This window comes from Pteronotus mesoamericanus, unplaced genomic scaffold, assembly GCF_021234165.1.
Source record: "Pteronotus mesoamericanus isolate MK-2021 breed Mesoamerican mustached bat unplaced genomic scaffold, CSHL_Meso_final contig_50, whole genome shotgun sequence".
NCBI classification, from domain to species: domain Eukaryota; kingdom Metazoa; phylum Chordata; class Mammalia; order Chiroptera; family Mormoopidae; genus Pteronotus; species Pteronotus mesoamericanus.
Window position 1 is genome coordinate 9574078 of NW_026555186.1, and position 18084 is coordinate 9592161.

Consider the following 18084-nt stretch of genomic DNA (forward strand, 5'->3'; position numbering starts at 1 on the left):
AGTAGGCAAAAAGGGAGGGGATTGCGAAGAACATCACTGGGGGATAGGTATCTCCTTCTCCGTGGGCCACGCGAGGATACTGCAAGTAGGTGGCTGTCTACAAGCTGGTAAGCGGGCCCTCACCAGACATTGGATCAGCCAGCTCCTTGATCTTGGACATCCAGCCTCCAGAACTGAGGAATGTTTATTGTTTAAGTCACTCAGTCTGTGCTATTTTTGTCATAGGAGCCTGAACTAAGACACTTATTCTGAAGTGACAGGCTCACTATATTCACTTTTGAGAAAATGTCTTATATATCCAACTCCGAGTAATCAGTTCGTCAGTCATTCTTTGAAACAAAAATGGTGTTCCTTAAGGGGCTACTTCAGCTGAGACCACTACATACTTGTTACATGAACGTTTACATACTTAATGTCACAGAACACTAAAAGCCGTGCACTCAAGGTGAGATGTAATGATTTAGTAGTCTGCATTGCTTGATCAAGGCCATCCTTCAGGGAAAACGGTTTTTTCATGTGGTGGTGAAGACTATGACCATTAGTATGATTTGGTGCCACTGCCCTCACTCAAGCTAACAGAGCAATTTTACCCCTCACTGCTTTTGCACGCCATCAGTGCAAATTTCTACAGTGAAAAAGGCAAGTGGATTTTGTTATGGCAATACTTTTGCCCTCACAGCCCCTAGGAGTCTGTGGGCCACCCTGCAGTAAACCCACTGTTAGTATCTATAGAAAATATTTATGGCACCTAAGACACAACAAATGTTGCACACACATGTTGCTGCTTGGTTCTCCCCACTTGGCTGGCCATTTTCTATGCAGCCAGTTGCCTCTGGTATCCCCTTTTCTGGTGATTTAGATCCGTCCCCCACCCCCTCCACATCTTGCAGGGCTGCCTGCAAGATCACCCAAGATGGAGAAACAGTTCTCCGTGCTTACAAAACTAGTAATTTATTGTTTAATTACTGTCATGCCCATTTCCAAACTCCCAACCCTTCAGTGGAGCTACTTCACAGGAATAGAGAAAGGCAAAAGGATTAATGAAATTCAGTCACATGTAACAGACTAGCCTCTTGGCCCTTCCAGGCGCATTTGTACTTCAGTGGTTGTTTACAAGACCAGGGCTATTACTCAAGAAACATCAAATAAATCCAGCCAGCGTAGGCACCAGGAACCAACAGGCACAGGGTGGCTCCTGTGTGAACCTGTCCTCAGGGTCGTGCGCCTGTAGTTCTTGCCACTCATCATAAGAGATGGGGGATCTAATGTGCAAAGGATGTGAGGCTTGACAAGTGATTTGGAATCTGAAGGTAATGCTGCCTTGAGGAAGTGCTTTTCATGAAATACCAACAGCTGTGAAACATCTTTATATGGTTGCCAGTTCCTAGACCATGTAGTTTATACTCTCAATCACAGAAGAGCCAGGAACATGTGAGGTTCGTTTTTGGAAGGGAAGAGTGGTTTAGTGGCTCTTCTCACACAACCACAAGCCCCTTCAGGTGACATTGGTCCAAAGCCCGCTGCTCTATCCTCTCTGCAGGCTGCAACGAGTCCTCATCAATCAACTCACCCTAACTACCATGCCAATTATCTAAGCAGGTCCATGTCTGACGAGACCCTACCAATGGAACACGTACATCCTGATGCGACACTGAGAATGCAATAGTGCATAATAATTATGTGATGTCACCACCCATTGTATGATGAAATATACAATAGCTTGTATGTTTAGTAGGTTTTAAGCTTTCAATACTCAATTGTCTAGTTCTATAAACATTCTAGGATTAGGAACACTGATTACCACTGAGGATTTAGGATTATTCAGGAAATTACTCCTGAATAATCCTAAATCCTCAGTGTACTTGTTCTGCAAAACCAATACATTCATGTAGAGAAACACAATGACCCAACAGTTAAAGGCTCATCAGCATCCAGGTTCACAGGAGGTAACCCTGACACATTCGTCAGAACCACCATATCCCAATTTTAGGAAATCAGACATGTCTTACAAGTACATCCTCTACTCCTGATGACACGTAAGTGAACTTTTATCATGATTCTCTGTAAGCAACATTCTTTTACAAAATCCAGAGAACCATACACAAGCAAGATAGTTTAAGTGACGCGAGTGGAACTCGGAACCCTGTGGAGTTAGACAGCCAGAGTTTGACCAGGCTCTGCAACTTACAGCCATGAGACTGTCTGGCAAATGGTCAAATCCTACTTACAGGATGTGAATAAGAAATGTATCTCCTTCATAGGATGACAAGAATTGAGACAAGTAAACTCTTCAAAACAAGACCTAGCCAGTGGTGATGGCAGCCACTGTTGGTATTATTTTAGTATAGAATTAATAGCAAGTTACTCATACATGGCAATTCCAAGACATTTCCTTGTACTTTATTTCTCCCTTATTTTCTAGAATTCACTCCTCCACTTGTTCCGTCCCTCTGGTAAGAAAACCTCAATTGTTTCTGACTTGCCCTTCTAAGCATCTGTGGGTGCTAGAGGAGTCTGGGCCTGCTCTGGCCTCCACACACACACAAGCCGGCTTGCGTTTAGGATGGGACCGGGACCAGGACCAGGATAAGGCAATAGGGACTATAAGATTAAACCTCCAATGCTGATCTCATCAGCACTGTAATAATGTCCAAGGTTATGTTGGTGTAACTGTAACCTAATGGCACTCAAGACACCCCATAATTATGTGGTAGAAACCCTTGCCTATGACAGGTCTCTATAATCAAAAGATTCACCCATTTAGATATGCACATGTACATACATTTAATAGGATCGAGCCCCTACTCATCTCAATGTTAAAATAAATCTTAAGAACAAACTCAATGTTTAAGCTGTTAAAACAGTTCCTAGAACTTTTTAAAAACAAGCTCCTTGAATGAAGGCAGCATTTGATTACAACAAATGATTACTAAAGAGCAACAGATAAAGGTGGTTTTAAGAGATCCTTTTAATATAACAAATACAGAAGCTTGTGAGACAGCATCCCTACAATTGCATGTCTTTGAACAAGTGAAGCTATGGTTACCAAACAACTATTTTTATCATAGCATCTACAGTGTCTGAAAAAGAACACAGTAATAAATAACCGTAGATGCACATATAACCCCCTTTTATTTAATCACAGTAGTGGATCTTACTACTACATTTTATTCTAAATCTTGTCTTTATTCTTCAGATTCTCCAGGCTTACGGATATCATCGATCTTCAAAATCATTCTAACCATTTGCGTTGCTAGAGAGATCTGTTGCTTTTTGCCAATCAATGTTTCTATGACATGTTGTTGCTTCATATCTGAAAAATACAAATAAATCGATTTGTATCCTAAAACAGCATATATTTCGTACTGAAAACTTGTTCTGATTAATGGAATCATACTAAAAAACTCAGAAATTACAAATTTGGAAGCCAGTTAAATTCTCAAAGGGATAAATTCCATTACTCCCAAGGACGTTCTGGAATTTGAACATGGTTATTGCCAGAGCCTGGGGTGGTGGCGGCGGCGTGGGAGTTGGGGGGACCTGTCCGCAGTCACAAGCTAAAGTGCTAGGCGACCGGCTCAAAGGTGGAATCTTTCAGTGACACCTTGCCCCCCAAGTATCCAACACCATATAATTTAGTAAACCTGAAAAATAAATGAAATCTAACTTGTACTTCAAGTGCAAGATAATTCTGAGACAGACCTAAAAATGGTACATTTAAGCACAACTAGGCATTCAAATTAAAATTTGAACATCTGACAAATTTAAAACTTAAAACATCTGCTGTTAAAACATCCTTGGACTTTGACACAAATGGCAGAACATACCTATACTTCTAAGTAAAAAAACAGAGTGCTTCTGCAGCCAGACCAATTGTAGAACTCCATATATGGTGCAAGCAGTACAGAAACCCCGGGGACCACCATTTCAACAGGCTAACGCTGTACTACCTTTCAGCAGGTGAACTATTCACATAGCCACAGAGGTTACAGTAAGTCACATTGATAAAAACATCCTGTAATTTACAGGGTACAAACATAGAAGCAGCTGTGAACTAAAAGTCAGTTTCAAGGTTCTTTATTGAGACCCAGAACCAAAGCACTTTGACAGAACATTTGTGTAAAAAAAGCAAGACAAGAATTATTTTCTAAAACCAGAGATGAAAATGGAAGCCATCTTTGGTATAAACACCACATTGCAGCTGCAATCAAATCAAGTATCTGTAATTCAGGACCTGAATACCTCAAGTGTGTTTAAGTGTTTAAAAGGACAGTAACCTCACAGTAAGCATTACATACTACATAGCCATGCAGGACATAATTACTCAGTTTAAATCAAACCACAGCCCTACACACAGTCCCAACAGCTCCTCACCATTTGTACCCTTGTGCAAACAATCGATTCCAAGAGCAGGGTTCATCTCCTTCACTTGTCTGGCTCGGACTTCGGTCATCGTCTGGATGGGATTCATGCCACTGTTCTCAGCAAGGGCCATGGGGATGACCTCCAGGGCATCGGCGAACGCGCGCATGGCGTACTGCTCCAGGGTGGGGCACTGGAGGGTACACAGTTAAGGTTAAGTGTGCTTGGCAACCCCCCCCTCCCAGGAGCAACTTAGAAACATAATTATATACTTTGGGGAAAAAAACCCCCCACAACAAACCAATGCAAAAACCCGTTAAGAATTCTGAAAACTCATGAAGGTTATCTTGATTATTTTTAATCTACCAGAATATGAAAATATCACTGCAGAATAACGATGGGGAAGGTATACATATGAGAGAGATCCGAGAACTATCTCTTAATTGATTTGTTTGTATTATAATATTTAATTTTGAATTTCAAATAACTTAAGTATAGAGATTTACACAAAATAACAACTGTAAAGGCTGGAGTAACTGAATGAAGCTGACAAGTGCAATTTACAGTCACACGAATGACTACATGGGCGTGAGAATTAGCGCACACTGAACACCTGCTGAACTCCCAATGTTTTTGTTCACTTTGAGTCCAGTACCTGGTTTGTCTGAAGCACCACTGCCTCACATACAGTCCAGAGCCACCTTAGCCCTTTGTGAGTCCCCATGTGCATTTTACCTTATCTGCTGCCTGGCTAACCGCCAAAGCACAAGAGATTTCAGCAGCGCCTCCACCATACACCACACGATTATCACGGATGAGGTTCCGGATGACGCACAAGGCATCGTGAAGGGATCGCTTTGCTTCCTCAATGATCTAGGGAAACAGTTCTGCCTAAGTTAATGTGCTCACGACTTATTCACTCTAGAGTCAAATACATGGCATGTCTGGTTTAATCAAAGTGCTTGCTAAAAATATTCCCAACTCCTACATTTTAAAAACCAGTTTGGTTCAAACAAATGAAGAGAGCCTGTCATAATATTTGTTATTAGACGTTTCTATCTTTAGCTCTTCTCCTTATAGTCAAAAAACATGAAACAGGCAGCCGGTGACTCATTCCAGGACACAAGACCAAGCACAGGGGTCAAAAAAAGCAAAGCTGACTAACGCCTTACAGTGAGTCACTTTCTTAAGCTTCCTACTTCTGCCTAAGGGACGGAAGAAAGGCAAATGTGCCCTGTAAAACTGACAACGAAACACGGTCTTCGGTGATTTTACACCATAATATGTCACTGTTTCTTTGAGAAAAATGATCCTGTTTTACTTACAGTTAAAGGGTCTCTGTTCAATATATTACAGGCAAAACCAAACCATATTACCAAAAACTGGGAAAAATGTAGGACAAATAGCTGAATTCTCACCATCTTATTTCCTCCTCTGATGAAAATGGTTACAGCTCTGGAGTTCTTACACTGCTCGATGACCAGCATCTTGTCTTTAGTTGTCCCAAATGAGATCTCTTTCACAAGCCCAGCAAAACCCAGCTTCTCAGCCGTGAGCTCCGAGAAGCGTGGCACGATCCGCCCTCCTGTTGCAATGGCAATCAACTAATTGCGGTGGGTCGGGCAAAGAAGGAAGACAGTGTTGGTCAACAATGAATTTTTACAACTGGATTATAAATGAGCTGACCTCAACCACCTTGTTCACTAGGGCGGCTGCCCCACTCTGGCCAAACAAATTCAGGTTCAACCCAAAAAGTCTTGGTAAAAGAACAAGGCTCTGAAGAGCTGAGTGTCTAGGTCTGGCTCTGGTGCTGCCTGACTCTGTTGCCCTGCACATGCCCCTACAGTTCTTGACCTCATCTCCTGACTGTGCCCCTGAACCAGAGGCCTGTACAGCCAGCCGTCCCTCTGCAAACTGGGCTGCAGTGAGGACCGAAGAGGCTGTGTGTAGGATGGCTGACACAGAAGCAGGGAAGACCACCTCAGAGAGCCAAGTGGAGGCCAAGTGAGATCACATATGGAAAGCACAGGCTATAGAACACAGAAAGTAGATAGCACTGTTAGTAAAATAATAAAAAAGATCCTAGCACTTTTCTCTCTCCTAGCGCATCACTCTCTGATCTATAAAGCCTCAGCATTATGTGGTAATTTAAGACAAGTGTTATTAAAGCAGCCCCAAGGTACATGAATGCATTGTAAGCTCCCACTGTAAGTTCAGAAGTCTCTTTCCACGATTTCCTACCTCAATTTCAGGTCCTCCTACCCAGCGAACTGCAGGCAAATTGTTCTGAAGAAGTAAATGATTTGCTTCATCATCAAAGCCCCATTGGCATATAGCTAGGTTAGCACCAGTTTCTTTAATCTGGGAAAAGAAATGCAATCATGTTAAGAAAAAGTAAGTATTCTTTGTGCTGTTTGAAAAAAGGTTGAAAAAAGGTGGGAGGCATAGTTGGGTAAGGTGGGTGCATTGAAATAATGTACAGAAAACATACAACTGTCTACTTTCTGTCAGCTCCATAATGAACACATATCAATAGGAATCACTTCACTTTTAAACTAGTCTTTAAAAATCAGGAATTCAGCCCTGGCTGCTGTGGCTCAGTGGCCTGAGTGCTGGCCTGCGAGCCAAAGGGTCACTGGTTCAATTCCCAATCAGGACACACGACTAAGTTGCCGGCCAGGTCCCTCGTATGGGGTGCTCAAGAGGCAACCACACATTGATATTGATGTTTCCCTCTCCCTCTCCAAAAATAAACAAGTAAAATCAGGTGGCTCCGACACGCAATTGATAGTGCACTGGACTTCTAAAAATAAATAAATAAAATCTTCAAAAAAGAAAAAAATCAGTTATTCATACGGAACTCAATTGTTACTATGGAGCAAAACGAAGAGCCAACAAAGTACCCTGCTACCTTCCAGGAAATCAAGGTTAACAGCTCTGTCCTCTCACAAATACCTATAAAGCAGTTTCATTCACTTGTGTTTAAAAAAATATCGATACACATTGCCCTTCAACTTGTTTTTCTCACCTAAATGGGCTATCCTCTGTGCACCCACGGATACTTATTTAGACACCAAAAATGGTGATCCTTGCTTCTAAGAAAAAGCACTCTTCCGCCCCTCGCAAATGGCTCATGACTCATTTGGAGGCAGCAACGCTTAGAGCCATCCCGTTTTTGGTCATCACCTGCAGTGACGGTGCCATGGCCCACAGCCACCACTTCACTTCTGTCCTCACCTGAGACTCTCAGGTAACCCACCATGCCTGGCTCGCTCTCTCTCTCTCCCTCTCCTTCCTTTTTCAACTTGCTGGAACTTGGTCCATTAACAGAAAATTCCTTCTTGCAATGTTTCCATTACATCATTGCTGTGAACAAACCCTTAGTGTCCCCTGCATTCCTACTCAGATGGTTGTTTTTTTCTTTCATGTGCTCAACATAGGAGAGGGGTCCTTCTTTTTCCTCACAGCCACCTTCTGGTTCTCTTGGGTCACTCCCTCTCATTCTTACCTCCCTTGGCCTCTCAGTTCCCATCGCTCTTCCTCCACTGCATCTTGGCCAGCATTCTCACGGCCACCCAGGTGACGGACCTTTATCTACAAACTCCTGCTAGCGTGCTCCGACCCTTCAGTCCTGCTGTTTTCTGCACGTCCCAACCACATTCCTGCCTCAGGGCCTTTGTCCATGCTGTCCGCTCCACCTTGCCATAGCCTGGAAGCTTCTCACCCAGATATGCTGCTCTTTCTGTCCACATTGTACCTTCTTACAGGCCCTGTCTGACCAGGGTCTGTGACAAAGCAAGCTCCCTGCCACTTTCCTTTGTTCTGCACCTCAAGAGCAAGAGCTCCACTTTGTTCACTGCTGCACCTCAGTGCCTACAACAGTGCTTGATATAAAGCAGGCACAGGAAAATACACCATGAAAGGATGAATTCAATACTTCTCTGAAATAGAGACATCAAATCTCCTCTAGCTTGGCTGCTATAATAATGTCCATGTTTGTGTATCTTTTGAGTTCTACTGCTTTAAATTCCCAAGGACAGAGTCTCAAAGAACTGCTACACCACAGAGCACAAACATAAAATATCAACAGCCAGAGGCAGAGAGGGAAGGTATTTTTAAAATAATACTCTCACTTGTATGAGCAAAGAACTGGGATTTCTATGATTTCATTCTAGTTTAATTCCAGGTATCCAAGAACTCCACTCCTTTGTCTAAGAGTTCTATTTAGATGACTCAGGTATGTGGTAAGCCATATTAAAATTTTCCAAACTTTGAACTTATAGTTTAGATGTGTTCAGGAGAGTAACTATGTAAAATCAAAAGCACAACTCAAGGTAACTGAGTCCACTCTTTCAGGCATCCTATACACATTATCATTTTGAGACAAAATCAGACTTCCTTTCCTCTTATGCCTTTTCTCATTATGAATATTTACTCCTTTGTTATTTACAGCCACATAATGAAGTATCAAGATAGCATGGGTTAGTGCGACACACATTTATTACCTACAGCTGCCTAACTGCATCCTTTAGGAGCTTAAATGTCACTAAGAGTTATGGGAACGCTTACTTGCTGAATCATTTCTTCAAACTTCTCCTTTTCATATTTCTGAAGGGCTTTATAGTCTTCCACAGAGGTCACATCCAGCTTATGCTTTGTCTTTGGTTTTGGTGGTTCAAAGGGACACGTGAGAATTGCAATCTTAGCATCTTCTACTTGCTATGGGGGAAAATAGAAACATTTGACTTAGTGGCTTTAAGAGTTAAAAAAGCCTGAAGCTGTGAAAGACAATGACTTACTTTAGGCATCTGTGGGTGACTGAAATCCTTGTCCACAATCACGCCCTTAATAAGCTTAGTGTCCTCCAACCGCCCGCCCACTTTGCCTTCCACTTTAATGAGCTCAAAGTCAACGTCTCTGCGTTGCATATCGGCCACAGTGAGGACAGCATTCACAGCAATCTCAGCCATTTGTCGGTGACAGCTGTTAACCCTGGTGAAAACACACAAAACAAATTGTTCACCCTTACTTAGAGTTACTGCAACCAAAGTAGACCATATAATGTGGAACTCAAATACAAAATAATATATTAAACTGGAAGATATTTTATAAAACTAATGGTGTTAAGAGTGTCAGAAAGGAATGCCAGCACAACCCATACTTTAAACAGTGTGGGACATGGATTCTTAACCTAGAATCCAATGGGAAATGGAAATATTGATGGTAAAAAAACTTACATCTTTATTTTCACTAACTCTAAAATTTAGTATTTCTTTCCATGTGTTTGTACATGATAAACATAGTCGACTACTCAACTATGGCAATAACAAAGATTTTTCCAAGATTCTGCTACTTTTTAACAGTATTAATATTTTAAAAGTCCAAAAGACAATGGGAAAAGATAAGAAACCACCCAGGAAAAGCCAATTATGTGACGGAGGTGTTGCCCTTACTGAGAAGTAAGAGTTGGTGTGGTGTTTTACCTCTGCAGAAATTTCAACTGCAACAATGGTTACAGGTAGGAAATGTTATCTTTTTGGAAAGCCTTGAAACATCTGAGTAGACTGCTCAATAAATTTACTTTTGATTCTGGAAACACCACAAGGGAAATCTAGTATTTGAAATGGTGTTTGAAATCTTATATTATTTAGGAAGATAACCATGAAACTAAAAATGTTGCTAGTATCCTAAGTAGGTGATGTGTAACACTCTATGTTGACTGTGTCTACACATACATTAAATACAAAGCAAAACCAAAATAACAACGGGAGCACAAAGAAATTAATCAAATCAACGTGAAGCCATTGAAGTCATTTCCTGTTGCCTTTAGGAATAAGTAAACAAACTTTGCCGCCTCTACAAATACTACCTATCACACTGAAAACATACACTTTGGAGCCCAGCGTGGTTTTTGCAGTCTGAATCAAGGGCTCGGTGTCCTTTACGTCAACAAGGACACTATCGCTGATTTTGTCCAGGTGCTCAATAGCAATGCGGGCAGCTTGCTCATAGCCGTCAGCGATCCTGATTGGGTGAATGCCGCGGTCCAGCAACTGCTCGGCTTCTTCCAACAAGGCGCCAGCCAGGACTGCGGACAAGACAGTGCACAACTGGTTCAGGGAAATGTTAAAACTTGTATAGTCAATACAGATTAGACACTGCCCTGGAAACCTGAAGGTTCCATGACTAACTGGAATATCTTAGAGGCTGAAACCATCTAATCTATTTTTAAAAAGAGAGCCTCTTGTTTCAGTTCCAGAAAAGGTCTAACGGGTCTCCCATTATAGGTGGATGTTCAACTGTCAGCGATGTACAGAGTGTAACTAAAAAATACAAAAACATTATAAGGGGAAAGAAAAACCTTTTATGTTTCCTGGGCCAGGGATTTCTATTCTGTGACATTTACGCTCATGGTAAAAAATTTTTTCCTTATTCACCCATTCCTAACCTCCTTTAGTGCCACAAAGATGTTTTAATACTGCTACATTCCAACACATCTAGAACAGTGTTTGGTTCCCAAAAAGTATGAATAAATGAATTATAATTCCATCGGCAGAAAAATAGCAAACAAATCTTTAATCTTCCTCAACCTTTTAACATTTCAGAACCTCAGAAAAAAAATGTGAGAACAGAAAAATGAACACTACTTATTAATAACATTTTGTCACATGTATTCTCTGTATATATACTCTTTCCCTGCTCAATTCTTTGAGAATTGTTGCAGAAACCAGGGCTTTTCTACATCAATGCAATGTATTGTACGTTATCACTCAGGAGACTTAACACTGAAAAAAAACACTATGTTGTGATATAGAATACACAATCAAATCCCCCTAAACGTCCGAACATCCCTCACAGCGTAAAATAAAATTTGGCATCTGATTACGTTTTACAGTTGGCTGTCATTTCTCTTTAGCTCCTTTACTCTAACAGCCTCCCCAACTCCTGTTTTTTCATGATGCTGATAGTTTCGAAGGATCTGGGCTACTCATTTTATAGGGTGTTCTTCAACTTAGATTTGCCCGTCATCTCATAATTTGATTCTGGGTAGGCATATTAGCCCCGTGATTTTAAATAAATAACATCTCTTAAATGAGAAATGATATTTTGCCCTTTCTTACCAACCACTCCTGTGGTTCCATCTCCAATTTCATCATCCTGTGATTTGGACAGTTCAACCATCAGCTTGGCAATCTGATGGTCAACATCCATCATGCTCAAAATGGTGGCACCATCATTAGTTACAGTCACATCACCATCCTTATCCACCATCATTTTATCGAGCCCTAAAAAGACAGCAATGGTTAGAACGGTTAGAACTTTGGGGGCAGCGTGGGGAGCGGAAGAGGCAGCCTATACAAGAAAATGTTAAGAAGTCTTGACCCAGGTCCTATCTAGGAACTTATCATAAACAAAACATTAAAATCTAAGGTGGCTAAAACCCAAGAAATGGCAGAAAAATTATGGAGTACCGCTAAATGTTGTACAAGATGACAGCTCTGATACATAATCCTGCAGGGGCACTCATATTCCGTAGGCATTTGGAAATCACAAAACCATGGACCCTAGCACCTGTGGGTTGAACCCACACACTGTAGCAGAGCTCAACGGCACACTCCTGGCTTTTCTTTCATTTGGGGGAAAAAAATTTTTTTTTTGGTTTACTTTGAAAACCCTAAGATGAGACATTCTGGAATGAAATGTAAGACAGTGCTGAAAGATGGGACTTCCAGGTTGGAAAGTCCTCAAACACTTAATGGGCAAGAGCAGAGAACAATTACAAATAGCATTGTTGCTAATGACACAACTAAATCAGAGCTGAAAGGACGCCTAGTGGCTGATGTGCACAACGGCAAAAAAAAATTACGATGCTACACAATAGACACAATAGGAACATAGAACATTAAGAAGCATGAACTAAAGTAAACAGGAAATTGTAAAGTGAGAAATGGAACACCTCACCATTGCAGTGCTTGGTGTTAGCAAACTATAATGGGCTGGACTGGGACATTTCCAGCAGTGTTCTGCTTTGGAAATGACAAACTCAGAAGGACAAAGTGGCTTTAGTACTGAGCCAAGATGTAGCACAGGCAGTTAGGGGCTACTCTGCAAGGTCTGACAGAATAGTATCAATCAGACTTCTAGGAAAACCTGTTTTAACATAACCATTACTCAAGCCTATGCTCCAATTACAGAGGCTAAAGATGAAATAGAAAACTTTACTACAAGTATTCAACAAGAAACTGATCATACAACAAAACAAGACATAATTTTAGGCAACCAGAACATGAAAGTAGGAAATAAAGCAGAATGAGATGTTTAACAATTTAGAATAGGGGCCAAAAAACGAAGCAAGAGATTGGCTTGTGGATATCTGCAAAGCCAACAACTTGTCCATCACAAGCACGTTGCTTCAAACAATTGAAAAGGCGACTGTACACACAGACATCACAGATGGTCAAAAGAGAAATGACAGACTATGTAACGAGTAACAGGAGATGGAGAAATTGTATCCTCTCTGCCAAAACAAAACCAAAGCAGATTGTGGTACTGACCACGAACTGTTAATATTGAACATTAGGGCAAAGCTGAAAAGCACTAAAATAAATTTTAGTGCCAAAATACAATGTAAATAACATTCGTGGTGGATTAAAGTCCACAAAAAGAACAGATTTGCACTGTTAAACTTAACTGAGAGCTAGATCTGTGAACTGAACCTAGAAATATTTTTATGGAGAGAGTGTGAAAAGACAATGCTGGAAGTAAAAAAGTAAAAGAACTCAAGATGATGACAGAAGAAAGCCCTAAAAATTGTTAGAGACAGTAGAGAGGTAGAGGGTGACAAAAGCAGGGTTAGAATTCTGAATGCAGTCTTTTCAATGACTATCATGCAGAGATAAAGAAAACTATTACAACATTAAAGCAGTCAACATAAGAAGAGAACAAAAAGGTAAAAACAAGAGATGTCTACCAGAAGATTCAAGAAATAAAAGAGAAAATTCAAATTTTGATTAGGAATGCTGCATGACCAATGAGGAAGCACATTATCTGATCAGGAAAAAATACAGAAAAGGTAGAAACAAGTATATTGAAATTGTATATACAGAATAGATGGGAAAATGACAGATATTTTTGTAAAGTCATATGAGGAAGAATTCTAGAAAGCAAAGTGAAAGCTGCCCTGAAAGTGTTGGGAAGAAATTAATCACCAGGAGTAATAATCTGTCAAAATCCTAACAAGACTATGCCAACATGGAAAACAAAACAGTGGCCTACAGACTGGACATGCATCCCAATCGTCAAGAAAGGAGATGCCAAGAAGTGCGGTAACTAAAGGAACACTGCTCTAATTTCCCAGGGAACTGTGAGCATTTGCTGGACATTGGCGTGTTCCAAAGAATTTCAGAAGATTACTCTGTTTTATAGGCTACAGTGAAGCCTTTGACTGCGTCAATCATGAGAAGCTATGAGTTGCTCTGGAACAGGCGTGCCTCAGCACTCCACTGTCCTGACACATGGCCTGGACTGTGAGCAGGAGGCTGCTGTAGGACAGAATACGGAGAGAGAACGGTTTCCTATCAGCAAACGTGTCACACAAGGGTGCATTTAACCTCCTTATTTGTTTATTCTGCCTGCAGAACTGGGCTAGATTAAGAGGAAGGAGTGAAAATTGACAGAAGAAATATTAGGAACTTAATATATGCAGAAAACAACATTTTACTGGCAAGAAGTATCAATGACCGGAAAAGGCCTCTGATGAAGGTGAAAGAAGAAAGTGCCAAAGCAGGGCTGCATCTGAACATCAAGACAAAAACTGTGACTGTGGAAGAAACACACAACTTTAAAGAGTCTCATGCTCTACCAACTGAGCCAGCCGGGCAGAAACACACAACTTTAATATACACATGAAGAAACTGAAATTGTTAAAGGTTTTGCTTACCTTGGCCCAACAATCAATTCAAATGAAGTCTCAGCCAAGAAATCAAGACAAGGCTGAGACTCAGAAGGGCAGCAATGGAAGACTTAGGAAAGATCCCTAAGAGCAAAGACGTGTTATTAGAGATTAAAGCTAAGGTCAGCTACATGCCTGCATTTCCAATTACTATGTACAGATGCGAAAGCTGGACTGTGAAATTAAGCCTAAAATAACACTGGAGGCAAAAATGGCAAAGCTGTCGCTGTCCTAATTTGGACACATCACCAGAAGGCAGATTTCTTTGGAAAAGACAATGTTGGGTAAAACAGAATTCAAAAAGGAAGGCCGAATGAGATGGATTGGCTCCATAAAAGAAGCCACAGGCATGAGTCTGCAGGAGCCGAGCAGAGCAGGTGCGGACAGGACAGTGTGGACATCACTCTATTCATAGTGTTGCCAAGAGTCAGAGTGGACTCAATGGCATGTAACACACACACACGATTTAGAAATGAAACGATGATACATGGAAACAAAATAATCTGACCTAAAATTATAGGCACATCATGACCATGACCATAACCGTGTTTGGTGTACTGAACACACCAGAAGTCTGGATGTAGCAGGGGAGTGGGATGGTCCCCCTCCATTCCCCTCTTCTGTAAAGAGGTTTTACTGACTAGTTTCTGATTTAAAATTTTTGTTAAGTACCTCAGAATGTTAATCTCTTACCATTTGGTCCAAGCGATGTTCTCATTGTATTTGCTACAGCCTTTGCTGCCATTATATGAGACTAAATGAAACAGAAAAAAGCAAATATTCAAGTTACATATAATTTTAATAGTTGAAAGCATACAGCTGATGACTGATATTAAGACCACTTTGCAATGCGAACTTCATGTGAGTCCAGCTGTAAACATACGGCACCTTGAACGGTCACACAATGGTTTACTACAGAAATATATTCTTCTCTCAAATGGCCCAGCCAATACCTAAATCACCCACACACAAAAAGTCATCCTTGCTTATCACCTGCCAAGGGCGTCAATACTGAAAGAACTGGAAGCTTGAAACCATCTGTTCCTGTTTCCACACATAATTAGGTCCATTTTTCCTCCATGTCTTGTTTCCTTTCTATTCTTGCTGTCACAACCTAGCCCAGATCCACAGGACCCTACTGAAATCCAGGGTCTCTTATCTTACCTCCTTTCCTTCAGGTTCATCCTACACCCACCTAAGCCATCCGTTTTTCTCTGTCGCTTCAGTCCCCAAACCTTACTGGCACCCTCTCCCTGCCCCAATGTCTCAACACGAAAGTCTAAAAGCTGCAGCTTCCCAAAGTCCTCCACAACCTGAGATTTAGGTTCCTTCCAGTGAGAATGATTTATGCCTGTTTCCCAAATATGTCCTCTGACCCCTGGACCATGCACACACAAAAGGCCCTCTTGCTACCCACCAAAACTCTTATCAGCTTCTGAAGCAGTTCAAATGCACATGTTCTGTGAGGACTTCCCTGGTCACCCCATCTGATAGGTAACAAGACACAAAGTTCATCACATCTGTGAAAATGCTGTAATCCTTAAAATATACTTTGACTGGTATGTCTGTAAAACAGAATTTTTAAAGGATAATAATCACAGGGAGGTGGTTCCTAATGCCGGGTTTTGTTCCCCAGGAGGCATCAGCAATGCCTGGAATTTCTGGTTGTCAAAACTGGGGAGGGAGCTATTACAGCAGTGGGTAGAGGGAGGCCAGAGATGCTACTTAACATCCCACACAGGGGAGGTCCCAGCACAAAGAATCTGGCCCCAAATGTCGCAGTGCCAAGGCTGAGAACTCAGGTCTAGATCCCTGGTTTTGGAGTTCAACAAAGGTGGGCTTCACCTATGGCCCTGTTCTTCACTAGTGCTGCGACCTTAAGCAATTACCTGACTGCTCTGGGCCAAGTTTTCAACTGCGTCAAGTAATACCTGTCCCAGAGAGTAAGTATTGTTATGGAATAATGCACATAGCTAAAAAAGTGGCTGATGCAAAACTAACCTGTAGCTTCTGCCGTACTGTTTAACTGTGTGCCAGTGTTAAATGTTACTTTCTCTGCTGGTCCCTTTTACAGGAAAATGGAACTGGGTATGTAATACAAGTGGCCCAAGTACCCACCGTGAACACTGTGTGGTCACTCCTTAAGTTACCCCCATTGAATACTCATTCTCAGCTTGACAGAGGTGCATTACACTGAGAAAAGGTTCAGAGAGGTTCAGTCTGTGGAAGAACTGTACTGTTTATTAATTTAACTCCAAGACATTAAGTGAACAAGAACACCTCATACCTGGTGACAAACTCTACACATATAAATGTCGTGGATTCCTTCCCTTTATAAAAAACTCCTAAGCCAGTGCCTCTTTCCCTTCCTCTGTCCTTTTTGTCGAAGCCTGGGCTCAGATGCCCAGTCCTTACCAGGACTCCTACAATGGTAGATCTGACTCCCCTGGTCTTCCGTATTCCCTTCAGTCCAGCCCAGACTCTGCTTCCTACGGCACAGCACTACCTAAGTTTTGACTCTGATCAGAGCCCTCCCCTTCCCACGGGAGAGCACCTTGACTGCGGGGCATTCAAGGGCTTCCATCTTGGGGAACTAGCGTAACCTGAAGGGGTCCGTGCTCCATCCAAACCAGGTTGCACTCTCCCCGTACAACGTGCCATGCCATCTTCTTCCCAGGCCTTTGCTTTCCCAGTTTCTCTTTTCCAGAATGCTGGCTCAATTTCATTCAAAACATGACTCCATCCCTGATCAATAAGCCATCTCTATCAAACGTCTGACGGACACCTCCAAATTTTATCTGCATTTCGGTTACTGCTGTCCATTTCTCACTGTTACAGTAGTATTCCCTTCCTTAAGGATCTACATTTAAAACTTTTAAGACACTGTATCCAGGAAAACGCCATGCACGAAAGATATTCAAAAATGAAATACTCTGTAAATGCCTAAGCCTTTAGAAAGTGACAAAATGAGCCTCCATTTCTTTTAGGGCTGCTTCAGATACACTAGCTGAAGATTAAGCATCAGAGCCTTAAACATCCAGGTGACCAGAGAATACTTTCTCTGCATCTCACTGACAAAAACACTGATCCGTAAAATTGCCAGGCTGGAGAAACGAGCGAGACACGGGTTCGCTGCTTGTGACTTAAAAAACTGCCTCACCTAACTGTGAAGGGCATTTTTGAGGCTCACCCTAACCCCTAAAGGCCTACAGCCTGGCCTCTCCCAAGCCGTAGGAGCGGGGTGCGGGTCCAGACACGAGAGGAATTCCCTCGGCTTTTACTCGGAGCACATGGCAGAACCTCTCCTAGGCTTGCGCAGGCGCAAAGCTATAGGGATCCGCCGTTTCCTCCCTTCCTACCGCCAGTCGGACCCGGTCCCGTTACCTTGAGAGCCTCTAGGCCCGTAAGACGAGTCTTGCGGTCCTGATCCTTAATGATGAGGAAAGGGCGCCCATATTCATCGAAGGCGAGGGTCCCGACGGACGCCATAGTGCAACAGCAGGGCTTACTTTCCCGCAACCGGCCGAAATCACTCCGGAACCTAGAATGCACCTTCCGCCCAAGGGCGGGCTCCACAGCCTGCGCATGCGCAGTGCAACCCGAGTGAGACTTATTTTTCACTTGAGACTAGTTTAACGCCAGACAGTACTTTCTGGAATCGGCGGCCTTCGGAAACTTCAATCATCTAGGAAGCTGTGGGGGGGGTGGAAGTTCGAAGTCACGGACGGGAACTTTAGAACCTACAAGATAAGAGGAGACAGAATTTCGTC

At 42.1% G+C, this 18084-nt stretch overlaps 1 protein-coding gene across 1 annotated transcript; it reads right to left on the reverse strand.

Annotated features, from left to right (window-relative positions):
- Positions 1 to 2950: 2950 nt before the first annotated feature.
- Positions 2951 to 17891, reverse strand: CCT5 (chaperonin containing TCP1 subunit 5). Its single transcript, XM_054578333.1, has 11 exons — positions 17699 to 17891; positions 15008 to 15068; positions 11484 to 11648; positions 10252 to 10450; positions 9162 to 9354; positions 8932 to 9081; positions 6604 to 6723; positions 5781 to 5966; positions 5098 to 5235; positions 4375 to 4555; positions 2951 to 3313 (listed from the first exon to the last, which is right to left on the reverse strand). The coding sequence occupies exons 1-11, from the start codon at positions 17801 to 17803 to the stop codon at positions 3186 to 3188; spliced, it is 1626 nt and encodes a 541-aa protein (XP_054434308.1). The 5' UTR covers positions 17804 to 17891; the 3' UTR covers positions 2951 to 3185.
- Positions 17892 to 18084: the final 193 nt, after the last annotated feature.

Bases quoted from the DNA above. Each gene is read 5' to 3' on its own strand.
- CCT5 (XM_054578333.1), bottom strand. From the start codon at position 17,803: ATGGCGTCCGTCGGGACCCTCGCCTTCGATGAATATGGGCGCCCTTTC. The intron at 10,451-11,483 runs GTAAGAAAGGGC...TCTTGTCCGCAG, and splicing joins TGGAACCACAGGAGTGGTTG to TCCTGGCTGGCGCCTTGTTG. The intron at 9,355-10,251 runs GTATGTTTTCAG...TGTTTTCACCAG, and splicing joins ACCACGCTGGGCTCCAAAGT to GGTTAACAGCTGTCACCGAC.